Source organism: Bactrocera oleae, chromosome 3 (genome assembly GCF_042242935.1).
Source record: "Bactrocera oleae isolate idBacOlea1 chromosome 3, idBacOlea1, whole genome shotgun sequence".
Taxonomy (NCBI): Eukaryota; Metazoa; Arthropoda; class Insecta; order Diptera; family Tephritidae; genus Bactrocera; species Bactrocera oleae.
The window spans coordinates 44,128,157-44,142,739 of record NC_091537.1 but is presented as its reverse complement, the minus strand read 5'-3'; the positions used below and the strand labels follow the sequence as shown (position 1 = coordinate 44,142,739).

The window sequence follows — 14,583 nt, the reverse complement described above, 5'->3', positions numbered from 1 at the left end:
TTATGCACTTATTATACACTAACTTTTCACTTCAGTGTTTCTACATAATTATTCTATATTAAATATTTAAGTATTTGCTTTAAATAAGCATTTAATTTTTACACAATTTTCGTAATATGAACAATAACAAATGGGTTCCATGTTGTCAGATAATAAGTGTTGCCATATATATTATATATATATATATATATAAATATATATTTTGAAAGCGAATTAAAATGAACAATAAAAGAGGATTATACCCCAAATACATGAACTATTATTTTGTTCATTTCCTTCTATTGATAAATTATGGTATTGGATTGGCCAGGGTTATTTTTTTAAAGCGCGGCCGAAGGCCTCCAGTGCGGAAAGAAGTTTGACGCGATTAAATTATGAACACCCCGTTGTTGGACCGACCAGGGTTATTTTTTTGAAGCGCGGCCGATGGCCGCCAGTGCAGAAAGAAGTTTGACGCGATTGAATTATGAACACCCCGGTGTTGGACCGACCAGGGTTATTTTTTTGAAGCGCGGCCGAAGGCCGCCAGTGCAGAAAGAAGTTTGACGCGATTGAATTATAAACACCCCGGTGTTGGACCGACCAAGGTTATTTTTTTGAAGCGCGAAGGCCGCCAGTGCAAATAAAAAATCTTTACAAAAAAAAGCAATGTTTAAGAAAATATATCACTCTCTATAAACTTCAATTTTTATTAAGGATAATTATAATAACAGTGAAGATTTTGAAAATTTGATATATGAATACATATGGCGTAAAAATATAGTAAATCAGCATCATGATCCATTTGTGAAATTATCAGATGCAATAAAACATACGCCATAAAGCCTTTTTCTTTTATTAAAATGGAAAATGAAGTTCATAATATTTTGTAGAGGGTGATTGGGTTTTTTATTTATTTTCAATGCTTTCATCCGTTTGGATATGGCAACACTTATTATCTGACAACATGGAACCCATTTGTTATTGTTCATATTACGAAAATTGTGTAAAAATTAAATGCTTATTTAAAGCAAATACTTAAATATTTAATATAAAATAAATATGTAGAAACATTGTAGTGAAGTGTTACTGTGTAATAAGTGCATAATATAAAAGAAAAGATAACCATAAATCGAGAAATTGTAAAATGAAATTTGTGAATGTTTTTATGAATGAAGCGAGGTTGCTTGTTAAAAGTACGCCTGCGTTCATGAATAAAAATGTTGTTGTTGTGTTATTTACTATAAATTTGGGCTTCGCCTATTTGGCTGACATATTGACTTGTGACGATTGTTGTTTTTGTAGAACAATGTTTGTAGTTTTTGCGGGTGACATATTTACATGTGTACGCACACACATATGTAGGTTGGTTTGTGTATGCATTATTTGTTCGGCAATTTTATGTAGATATATGCGGGTACATATAAATCAATGCGCGCACATATAGTGTATTGATAAGTGATAAAACATGATTTGACTTTCTGAATGCGTACATTCAAATACATACGTACATACATATGACTATATAAGATTAATATGATAAAAGATGTACATACATACATATATTGTAATAAATTTAATCTCTATTATTATAATATTAAATATTTATTAGGAATGTATTTTAGGTAAAAACTAAATAAAATTATTAAATGCCCAAATTGACTATAAATATTATTTCGAAATTTCATAATTTAAAAGATCTTATCAGTTTTGCATGCATTCATAAAAATTCGCAAAATGATATTCATATGAATAAATATGATTGCATATAAACGTATAAAAATATAAGCCAAAAGGCTAACATGCAGCTGTAATATCAAAGCAAGTCTCTGAGCATAATTTTCAGACAATGCTCAGCTCTGTTTACGCGCCACTGTTAAAATTTCTCCTTCCGAGCCAGATGTGGTGAAATCCACTATTAAAATCTTGTTAGGTTTTGACAATTCACACGCTGGTCCGCAATTGAACCTTCTCTATGATATACGTTCTCTGCTAATTCCAACAACTTAACACTTATTGCTGGTTATTCGAGCCAGAGAACGTATATCATAGAGAAGGTTCATGGTGTGCCGATTGTCAAAATGTTCCTCTTGACGGAGGGTTACTCGCCAACTTAAGAGGATCTCACCTCAAACAAATTATAAGCGGATTTCACCAGAATTTTACCCCTGCGGAGCGCAAAATAACAGAATTGAGCATTTTGAATGTTAAATGAGAAAAATAATGCTAAATTCAATGTTAAGAAATTTACGCTTACAGATTCGTATATTAACAATGCGCAAACGACTTTGCATATAATTTTAAGATATTCTGCATATACAGGGCGGCTCACGAATCGTGCTACAAAAATTAACCGTATTAAGTTTCTTTTTTATCAATTTTTGTTGTATTGTATAGAAAATTTTAATTTTATTTTATACAATTAATTATATATATTAAAGTACCCATTATGATTGTTAATTTGTCTATACGCAACGTATGTATGTAAATATGTACACTCATTGTTTCATGGGAAATCAGAACCATACACACTCTTACAAACATACATCGCATATGGCAAGTACAAAATCAACCCTTATTCATATACAACGTGGCATGCGTAAATGAAAACAAAGTCAACAAGTCGTGTGCATATATACGAACAGATGTGTGTACAAAAAATTCGAATATTTACTTACGCACATTCTTTAACAAATATAGTCAATCCCGGTTAAGTGCCAAAACCAAAGATGCAGATTTTTTGTGCTTTGTGGTACATAAGCGATTGTGGTACTTAAGGAGTGGTACCAAAAAAATAATTTCTATGTATTTAATAAAAAAATATAACCGTTTTCCTTAAAAAATTAAAAAAAAAAACCTGAGATGCAGCAAGACACAGGCAGATAAGAGGGATTGGAGTATTGATACTTAACCGGGGTTTCCTGTATACATAAATCAGAGGAATATTGAATATTTTCTTTAAAAAGTTTCTTGAATTGTAAATCGACAAATATACTATGTTGTCACTTTTATTATAAAATATTTTAATACTCATATTTGAGGGGTTGTCACTTTTCCCTTCGGGTGGGCTTTAGTTTAGCATCCCACGATTTCAGGGTTAAGAGGCGTATGGTTGGATAGAGGAGATTCTCCAGATCACGAATATATATAATTATTGCCGCCGGAAACTTATAGTTTTCGAGATATTTGCATTTTAAGTTGAAAATTTCACAAAATTCATTTTACAATTTCTCGATTTATGGTTATATTTTCTTTTATATTATGCACTTATTATACACTAACTTTTCACTTCAGTGTTTCTACATAATTATTCTATATTAAATATTTAAGTATTTGCTTTAAATAAGCATTTAATTTTTACACAATTTTCGTAATATGAACAATAACAAATGGGTTCCATGTTGTCAGATAATAAGTGTTGCCATATATATTATATATATATATATATATAAATATATATTTTGAAAGCGAATTAAAATGAACAATAAAAGAGGATTATACCCCAAATACATGAACTATTATTTTGTTCATTTCCTTCTATTGATAAATTATGGTATTGGATTGGCCAGGGTTATTTTTTTAAAGCGCGGCCGAAGGCCTCCAGTGCGGAAAGAAGTTTGACGCGATTAAATTATGAACACCCCGTTGTTGGACCGACCAGGGTTATTTTTTTGAAGCGCGGCCGATGGCCGCCAGTGCAGAAAGAAGTTTGACGCGATTGAATTATGAACACCCCGGTGTTGGACCGACCAGGGTTATTTTTTTGAAGCGCGGCCGAAGGCCGCCAGTGCAGAAAGAAGTTTGACGCGATTGAATTATAAACACCCCGGTGTTGGACCGACCAAGGTTATTTTTTTGAAGCGCGAAGGCCGCCAGTGCAAATAAAAAATCTTTACAAAAAAAAGCAATGTTTAAGAAAATATATCACTCTCTATAAACTTCAATTTTTATTAAGGATAATTATAATAACAGTGAAGATTTTGAAAATTTGATATATGAATACATATGGCGTAAAAATATAGTAAATCAGCATCATGATCCATTTGTGAAATTATCAGATGCAATAAAACATACGCCATAAAGCCTTTTTCTTTTATTAAAATGGAAAATTAAGTTCATAATATTTTGTAGAGGGTGATTGGGTTTTTTATTTATTTTCAATGCTTTCATCCGTTTGGATATGGCAACACTTATTATCTGACAACATGGAACCCATTTGTTATTGTTCATATTACGAAAATTGTGTAAAAATTAAATGCTTATTTAAAGCAAATACTTAAATATTTAATATAAAATAAATATGTAGAAACATTGTAGTGAAGTGTTACTGTGTAATAAGTGCATAATATAAAAGAAAAGATAACCATAAATCGAGAAATTGTAAAATGAAATTTGTGAATGTTTTTATGAATGAAGCGAGGTTGCTTGTTAAAAGTACGCCTGCGTTCATGAATAAAAATGTTATTGTTGTGTTATTTACTATAAATTTGGGCTTCGCCTATTTGGCTGACATATTGACTTGTGACGATTGTTGTTTTTGTAGAACAATGTTTGTAGTTTTTGCGGGTGACATATTTACATGTGTACGCACACACATATGTAGGTTGGTTTGTGTATGCATTATTTGTTCGGCAATTTTATGTAGATATATGCGGGTACATATAAATCAATGCGCGCACATATAGTGTATTGATAAGTGATAAAACATGATTTGACTTTCTGAATGAGTACATTCAAATACATACGTACATACATATGACTATATAAGATTAATATGATAAAAGATGTACATACATACATATATTGTAATAAATTTAATCTCTATTATTATAATATTAAATATTTATTAGGAATGTATTTTAGGTAAAAACTAAATAAAATTATTAAATGCCCAAATTGACTATAAATATTATTTCGAAATTTCATAATTTAAAAGATCTTATCAGTTTTGCATGCATTCATAAAAATTCGCAAAATGATATTCATATGAATAAATATGATTGCATATAAACGTATAAAAATATAAGCCAAAAGGCTAACATGCAGCTGTAATATCAAAGCAAGTCTCTGAGCATAATTTTCAGACAATGCTCAGCTCTGTTTACGCGCCACTGTTAAAATTTCTCCTTCCGAGCCAGATATGGTGAAATCCACTATTAAAATCTTGTTAGGTCTTGACAATTCACACGCTGATCCGCAATTGAACCTTCCCTATGATATACGTTCTCTGTTCGAGCTTACAACTTCTTGCTCATAGCTAAATTGCTCTTATCACGACAACACTCTAGCTAGAACTGTGTTTGCTGCACAATCCGGCAGCCCTTATATAGTAAATCAACTACGAATTCGCTAACTAGTTGCTTCTGGCAGTTTATCGTTCATTCGATTTTGTTCTATCATCTAGGTTCGTCACACTGCCCTCCACCTAAGTCTGATCGTCCCGATTAGACATATTTGCGATACCAAACACAAAGCTTTTATGTCCCCCATCTCGTCTTCTAGGCTGGTGCTGACATCGTTAGCCGTCCTTCTCTGCTTGGAGTTAATTCCATCCGTTTTCCGGATACTCGGTTTCTGGTACATCCCTTGACTTAAAGCTGACTCGAGATTCCATTCTTGATCAGAACGTAACTCCATTGGAACACCGAATCTCGTTACCCACTTGTTGATGAATGCCTCCGCCACTGGTTCAGTCTCTTGGTTAGAAATTGTGTATACTTGTGGCCATTCATTGAAAGGGTCCTTGACTACCAAAACATGACTATTTCCTAATTTATTGGTGGGGAATGGACCATCTTCATACACGCCTATTTTCTCAACTGGCGCACGCGAATTGTGCTGTTCCATCTGCCCATGACTCCTGGACCTTGATCCTTTAGCTACAATTTTCTCAGCATATTTCGCAATCCTTTCTATAGCTGATTGACAACCAGTCCAATAAAACCTTTGCTTCAAATGCTCCAAGGATTTCATGTCTCTCAAGTGCCCTCCTCTTGGACATTTGTACTGCACGTTAAGAACATCAGGAATTCCAACCCTTGGAACAACCATAAGTAGGAAAGGAAGGGTTGCTTATTTTCGCTTTTCCATACTCGATGCAAGCAGCCATACACTAACTTTAAACTGCTCCGTTCTGCCCAATATGATTTTGTGACTGGCCTTCCTGTAGTTATTTCTCCAATCGTTGTACATTGGTTCAACTCCACCTTATGTAATGCACCTTCCAATTCTGGATCTTCTTGCACAGAGTCATCCGTTTCAGGTTCATTCAGGCTGATCTTCCACCTGTGATGGTATACACGCTTCCTGCTCTTCCAACTGTAAGGACACTTGTGCTGGTATCCAAGCTTCTTGCTCTTCTAACTGTGAGGAACCTTTTACTGGTTCACACGCTTCCTTCTCTTGCAACTGTGAGAACACCTGCCCTGACATACGCAGTTCCAGCTCTTTCGACTGTGAGGACCCTTGTACTGGTACACACGCTTCCTCCTCTTCCGACTGTGAGGGCACCTGCGCTGGCATGCGCCCGTTCAGTTCTTCCGACTGCGAAGACACTTTTGCTGGTATACAAGCTTCTTGCTCTTCATACTGTGAAGATCCTGGTTCACATGCTTCCTCCTCTTCCAACTGTGAGGATACCTGCGCTGACATATGCACGTCGAGCTCTTTCGGTGCTGACAACGGTGCTGAAAAACGTGCATGTTGCGCTGCGAACAGCTCTTCCAAATGCGTTGACAATCGCGTTTCTAACTGCGTTGACATCTGAGACATACGTATATCCTGCTCTTTAAATTGTGTCGACATTTGCGTTGACATCTGAGACATACGTGTATCCTGCTCTTTAAATTGTGTCGACATTTGCGTCCCCATCTGCTTTTATCACGACAACACTCTAACTAGAACTGTGTTTGCTGCACAATCCGGCAGCCCTTATATAGTAAATCTGTAACAAAACATTGCTTCTAGAACATTCTGACAACTACGAATTCGCTAACTAGTTGCTTCTGGCAGTTTATCGTTCATTCGATCTAGGTTCGTCACAATATTAATCATATGTATGTATATACAATATAAAATATGTAATATAGTAAATTTGGGCATTTAATAATTTTATTTAGTTTTTACATAATATACATTCCTAATAAATATTTTGTATTATAATTGTTACTAATAGAGATTAAATTTATTACAACATATATATATGTTCATAGGTTATCTTTTTTTCGCATTGATTTATGTAATATGTACACATATATATGTATATATGACATTGCGGAACAAATAATGCATACACAAACCAACATACATACATATGTAATTGCGTACACATTTAAATATGTGACCAGCAAAAACTACAAAAACAACAATTGTTTCAAGTCAATAAGTTATCCAAATAGCCGAGCCATAAAATATTTTAGAATAAAAGTGACAACATAGTATATTTGACGATTTACAATTCAAGAAACTTTTGAAAATATTCAATATTACTCAGATTTATATATACAGTAAACCTCGGTTAAGTACCACTCCACAATCGCTTATGTACTACAAAGCACAAAAAATCTGCATCTTTGGTTTGGACACTTAACCGAGATTGACTGTATTTGCAAAGAATATACGTATGTAAATATTTGAATTTTTTGTACACACATCTGCCCCTACATATGCACATGACTTGTTGACTTTGTTTCCATTTACGCATGCCACATTGTATATGAATAAGGGTTGATTTTGCACTTGCCCATATGCGATGTATGTTTGTAAAAGTGTGTATGATTCTGATTTCCCATGAAACAATGAGTGTACATATTTACATACATATGTTGCATATGGACAAATTAACAAATATAATGGGTACTTTTATATTTGCTTACATGCACACATAACTAAATATATATGATAAGAATATTTGCTACCGCTTGGCCTTTTCTTATGGGGTTATGTCAACCAAGAGGTATACAAAATCAAACCCAGAAACTGACTGAACTGAAGCAGTCCATTAAATAGATAATGGAGGCAATCCCGACTTCAACCCTTCAGCCCGCAACAATTTTCTAATTAGGTGTGGCATATGCGTGGCTGAGCATGGAGGAAAAAATAATTGTATAAAATAAAACAAAATTTTCTATACAACAAAAAACAAATAAATGTAATGCATTGATTAAAAAGAAACTTCTTACGGTTTAGTTTTGTAGCACGATTCGTGAGCCGCCCTGTATATGCAGAATATCTTAAAATTATATGCAAAGTCGTTTGCGCATTGTAAATATACGAATATGTAAGCGTACATTTCTTAACATTGAAATTTAGCATTACTTTCTTCATTTAACACTAAAAATGCTCAATTCTGTTATTTTGCGCTCCGCAGGGGTAAAACTCTGGTGAAATCCGCTTATAATTTGTTTGTGGTGAAATCCTCTTAAGTTGGCGAGTAACCCTCTGAAGAGCAAATACGAAATACTCGAGCTCATAGATCTCGGCGCGAAGACCCCGAGGTTCGATCTGTTAAGCAAGTCGTAAATACTGGAACAAGGCGGCAAGATCCAAAAATTCGGTCTGAAGAGCAAATAACTCGAGGTCATAGCTTTTGACGAGAAAATTTAGAGGTACGTTATGATGAGCAAAGTAGGAATACTAGGGATCATCGCGCAAGAAATCCTAAGTATAGGAATTAAAAGCGCATTCGTGATCAAATGCAAAGAGAAACTGCAAGAAAACATCCTGAAATGAGAAAAGAGGAGCGTGATAGAGAAACACAACGTCGACAGCTTAGTAGGAGGGGTACAAGGGAAAAAATTTTTAATCATAGACGTCTTAGACAAAGTCAGGTTTGCCTTTGTGGAGCTAACCCGGTCAATAAGCAAATTAAAAACTAATCCGATTATCGAGAGAAAATAATGTTATAGAAACTGATAACAGTGGCAATTTAACAGATTTCAAAAACATTTATTTCCGATATATAAATTAGGGCCCTACTGAAATATGTATTTACTGCGGAAGATTATGGGTTCCACACCAAGTTCGCAAATTATGCAAAGAATGCTGCATCCGCCTTCTTTTTAATGCAAAAATTTTCTTCAGAAGATGGAAATTACAATTTTTGTGCTACTTGCAACAATGCGATTGTTAAAAAGAATGTTCCAAAAATATGTTTAGCTAACGGTCTAGAGCTAAAATACCGGATTGTTCGAAAGATTTAATCCCAATTGAAGAACGTCTCATAATGCCTAGATTGCCTTTTATGACAATCCGTCCGTTAGGATATCAAGGTCAGAGTTTTCTCGAAGGTGCTGTTGTTAATATACCAATTTCTGTTAACAATATTGTGACATCTCTACCAAGGTCCTTTGATGAGGCTCTCGTGATACAAATTCACTTAAGGAGGCGTTTGGAATACAATTATGATAACATGATCGGTACCATACGCCCCGCAGAGATTATGGAAGCGTTGCAATTCTTAGTGAATACCCCTCTGTATCGTGAGCACAATATACTTGTATATATTAATGAGAACTGGATTTCAGAATTTAATAAATCTGCAGAGGATTCCCGATTGGTTGAATCTTTTTATGCCGAAGAAAATTCTCATGATAATGCCTCAGCCTATTCCCATGGGTCTTTTACCTTTAGAGCTAAATCCAAGCGGTCAAGAAACTCTTTTGGACAATATTCCTGTAGAAAACTTAGACTATAACCGTTCAGTTATAGCGGCAGGTGAAGGACAAAGACCAATTGACATAATTCAGAATAGTAGTCATTTGGAACAATATACGTTGGGCAGAAACATACATGCTTTGAAACATATAGCAAGATAATACGTTCTGAAATTCGCCGTTTTGACAGAAGAGCGTGTACCATTCCAAGGTTGTTCTACAATTACAAAAAATTAAAACTGCTAAAAATTAAGATAAGTACATCAGGTCGCAACCGAGTTACGGCTTAAAATTTATTAAACGAAAACTATGTTCAAAACTTGATATAACACGGTGATGGTTACAAGGTTGTGAAAGGCGTTAGATCCTCTCCTGCGCACTGGGAAGCTGAGAAGAAAAATGCAGTCGCCAATTTGGGCTTCCAACCTTCTTCATCACTTTATCGGCTGCAGAATCTCAGTGGGTTGAGCTTTTGGTCACCCTCTCTAAAACTGTTGATTCTGAAGATATTTTGGAAGAGGAAGCCAACAGTTTAACAACCCAAGATAGATATCGCTTAATTCGGTTAGATGCGGTTACTTGTGCAAGATATTTTGAATACCGGTATCGAAAAATTCTTAAACTTTTTAAAGATAACGGAGAGCATTTTGTCACAAATTTCTACTGGAGAGAGGAGTTTCAACAGAGAGGTTCCCCGCATGTTCATGGCATGTATTGGCTTAATAATTGGATCAACCTTCAAGATCCTCAGATATTCCCTGATGTCATTAGTTTTATTGACAATTATATTTCAGATGGTTCTGTCAGACACTAGAATAAATATATCTTTTTATGACTATTTCTTATTATGACTAATACCCTTGTCGTGCCATTGTAGTCAAAGGTCAGGTTGTATAGTATACGATGCAAGATTTCATTGAAAACGATAATGAGCAGACTTGCATAACACATCGTATTCTAATTAAGGAAAATCAAAGAAAATGTGATGTTTTTAAGCAAAGAGAACTTGAGAGAACAGAAAATGTTTTAGAAAGTCTTTATAATGAAATAGACTTAGAAGAAGGTGCTCAAAATCAACTTCCTATCGTGGAAAATGAGTTCCAGAAATAAACCCAAATACAAATTTGCTGGAGTTGCATGGTGAAGATTCAACAGATAATGGCACTGAATCTGATTGCAATATTAGACTTATTAAACTACCCCCTTTAATTCCAGTTGAGAAATTATTTTCTTAAGTTCAAAGTCTAAATACTAAGCATAGAACCTATTTGACACATCTGATGCACCAGCTAAAAACAAATCGACCATTTTATGAGTTCACAGGCGGTGGTGCAGGTGTAGGAAAGACTCGTTTGATATCTGCAATATATCTCGTTCTTAACCATCGTTACAATTCTACACCTGGATCCAATGCAAGTTCCTTAAAAGTTCTTCTTTGTGCACCTACGGGTAAAGCAGCATTTGAAATAAGTGGAATGACCCTTCATTCAATATTCTCTTTACCTGTTAATCAGTTGAACAGAGAGTTGAGGCCCCTTAGCAATCATAATTGATGAAATATCCATGGTAGGTGGTCGTATGTTTAGCTCTGTTGATGCGAGATTTAAACAAATTTTTAAAACAGACGGTGGTATACCGATCATAGTGTTTGGTGATTTGAAGCAACTCTCACCCGTTGGAGATAGGTGGATATTCTCTCCGAATCCCAATGATGCATAGCTCACATTAGTTGGTTCCCCTTTGTGGGAGTTATTAAAATACTTTGAATTAACAGAAATAATGGGACAACGGGAGGATCAGGCCTTTGCAACTGCATTAAACCATATGGCATCTGGTACTATGAAAAATAAGGACATATAACTCATTGAAATGCACGTAGTTTATTTCGAGTAAGTTCCCGATGCTGCCATACATTTATTTTGGTCCAATGAAGAGACAAATTATTTCAATGCCCTTAAACTCAATCGAACCCCAACTGAAGCTATCCTTTCAACTACAAAATACTCTGTTAAAGGAATTGGTGTAAGAGAAAATGAGAAAAGTTTGGAAAGAGTTAAACTTTTCAAAACTTCTTAAACGCAGAGACTGCCCTGTGAATTGACCCTAAAAACCTCCGCCAAATATATGATTACAGTGAATATAAAAACGTGTGATGGCTTGGTTAATCCATTATTCTTTTCCAACAACTCTGTGGATTAAATTTTTGGAACCTTCTGTTGGTTTGATAGTACGATCAAAAAAGCCTCATACTCTAAAATACTCCAAATTTTATTTCATAATGTTCAGAGTCTTCATGCTCACATTATCTATATACAACGCGACTTTTTGATGCTATCTTCAGATATTGTATGTTTTGTAGAAACTTGGAGTTATCCTTGCTAAAATTTTGATATACCAGGATTTACTCCAATTAACGAGCTGAGGATAGATAGCACGGAAACAAGGAACAGAAATAAACGGGGCACTATAATATTATATAATATATGCAAAGCATAGCATTGCTAGCTCTATAGAACCAAAGGCTGTAAAAATTTATTCAGGCCGCAACGTTTTAGAAGCGGTTTTTTTTAAATGTTTCAATATTAATATTCTGTTTCTATACAGAAATTCAGCTTACTCTGTCAAACATTTAATTTCAGAACTTCAGGAAGTCCTTACTTCAAAGTTATGCAATCAAAGTGTGCTAATTGTTGGAGATTTTAACATTTGTTTAATGTCTACAGGGACTACAATAGGAAATCTGCTTCAAGAAAAAAACTTTATTTGCCTGCTTGGTGTAGAATAATCAACTACAACTGCCGGTACACAAATTAATTGGACATTTTCAAACATGGATCCTTCCCATGTTAATGCAATTACTTTTGAGACAGCACACAGCTATCATGACAGTATTTGTGGCTCTATTTCGAACTTAAGTTTTCAGAGTTATTGCAATAGTTCTTCAATATTTTCAGTTTTTTATTTTTTTTAATATAACCGAGTTAGAATGGTATAGCAATTTTGACAATTTTAAGAAAAATATGTAAATAATCTAATTAAGAAAATTTAAATTATATGTACAATATAATTTGTTATTATACAAGATATTGGCTGTATGCATTGATTCGTGCGGGTTTTTTTTCGAAAATTCAGACTTTATTGTGAAAAAATTGTTATACATTTAATATTCAAAGTATTGTCCATCGGAAGCCACGATGAAAAGATGACTTCTTTTGGTGGCGTTGAAGCAACATTTCCGACATGCAGAATCGATGTTCGACGTCTCTATTCTTTAATTCATAAGGCCCCCAATTTGCAAGCTTCTGGATGAATTCTAATGATTTTAATCGTCTGGAAACGGTTGCTTGATCAACTCCTAATACTTTTTCAAGCTCTTCTTGCGTCTGGAATGCATCTGTGTCTAGCAATGTCTCCAATTCTTCGTCTTGAAATTTTTTTGGCTGTCCGGGTCGTTCTCCGTCGTCTAAGTCGAAATTACCACTTTTTAACCGTGCAAACCACTTTTGGCACGTTCGTTCGGCTAAGGCATGGTCACCATAAACGTCCAGTAAAATACGATGGCTTGCGGCATTTAGCACTTTTCTTCATGTTAAAGTAATGAAGAAGAACGCCCCGCAAAAACACTTTATCTGGTACAAATTTCGACATTTTCAAATGAATGAAACAAATTGTTGTTCACGCTAAAACAAATGACATCTACTTAAAACGACGCGAAATGACAGTACCTTTGAAATGAATATAGCCACAGATGAACACGACGCGAAAGAATACTAGTCGAGCCCTCTATTTATGTTTAATATTGTAAGTATTATATACAAATTAATATAATCATATAATTTTTAAATTGTTAAAATTTATTATTTTTAAGCTAAGCATATATAATAATATCGATAAAATAAATAGAAAATGTTATTCATTGTCAAAAAACGATTTCTTTTCATACTCCTCAATACAGTTGTAATTCATTCTACATAAAATCAATTATAAGCGTGTACAACAAAAACAAGAACGACTTACAAATTGTAATTGTACTTGTAATTGTAATTAATTTGACTGTGAATTTAAATAACTAAGGCACCTGTTCCTATTTCCAATTATTAAAATATATAAAAAAATCTCAAACAGGTATGCCATTTGACTATTTTATACTATGAGTATAAAATGTTCGCTTACATCCGAAGTTAGCCCTTCCTTACTGGTTTTTGTTTCCTTTTGACCGTATACTTTTTAGTTTTACACATGATATATGTACATATATTGTAAGGTTTGCGGAGAGTGCGTGGAAATAAGGGGTTTTCCTATAAGAATGATAAGATTTAAAAAAAAAAACACACTAATTGTTAAGGAAATTGAAATGTTTATATTTGATGTGAAGTACAATCTATACAATAAAGTTCTGAATACAACATCATTCAATTTGTCTCCACAACTTCTTTTGTAGGAACAAATGCGATGAACCCAATTTTCGAGTACTTTTCCACGAAATCAAGTCGTATGTTATGAATAGCAAGTTTAATATTGCCTTCTAAAGCTTGAAGAGAGTCTAGATTATTGCTAAAGACCAATGACTCAAATAACCCCAGAAGAAGTAGTCTAATGGTGTTAAATCACAACTTCTTACAGGCCATTCAATGTCACAATTTCTTGAAATTATTGAATCTCCAAACTTTTCTCACAATAATTCGGTTGTTGCACATGCTGTGTGGCACGTAGCCCCGACTTGTTGGACCCAGATGTTGTCAAAAATAACTTCCTCCAATTGCGGCCATAAAAAGTTGGTTATCATCGATCTATACTACTCTCCATTGACAGTAACGATATCACCAGCTTCATTTTGAAAGAAGTACGTACCGATGATTCCACCAGACCAAAAACCACAGCAAATTGTCAATTTAGGTGAATGTAATGGTTGTTCATGAATAATTTGTGGATTTTCTTCACACCAAAATCC

At 34.3% G+C, this 14,583-nt stretch overlaps 1 protein-coding gene across 1 annotated transcript; it reads right to left on the bottom strand.

Moving 5' to 3' along the window:
• Window positions 1-4,875: 4,875 nt before the first annotated feature.
• LOC138856440 (nestin-like) lies at window positions 4,876-6,859 on the bottom strand. Its single transcript, XM_070107546.1, has 2 exons — window positions 6,753-6,859; window positions 4,876-6,686 (listed from the first exon to the last, which is right to left on the bottom strand). The coding sequence occupies exons 1-2, from the start codon at window positions 6,847-6,849 to the stop codon at window positions 6,244-6,246; spliced, it is 540 nt and encodes a 179-aa protein (XP_069963647.1). The 5' UTR covers window positions 6,850-6,859; the 3' UTR covers window positions 4,876-6,243.
• Window positions 6,860-14,583: the final 7,724 nt, after the last annotated feature.

Coding starts and splice junctions, on each gene's coding strand:
- LOC138856440 (XM_070107546.1), bottom strand. CDS start 6,849: ATGGGGACGCAAATGTCGACACAATTTAAAGAGCAGGATACACGTATG. Junction 6,687..6,752: donor ATTTAAAGAGCAGGATATAC/GTATGTCTCAGA, acceptor AGCTGTTCGCAG/CGCAACATGCACGTTTTTCA.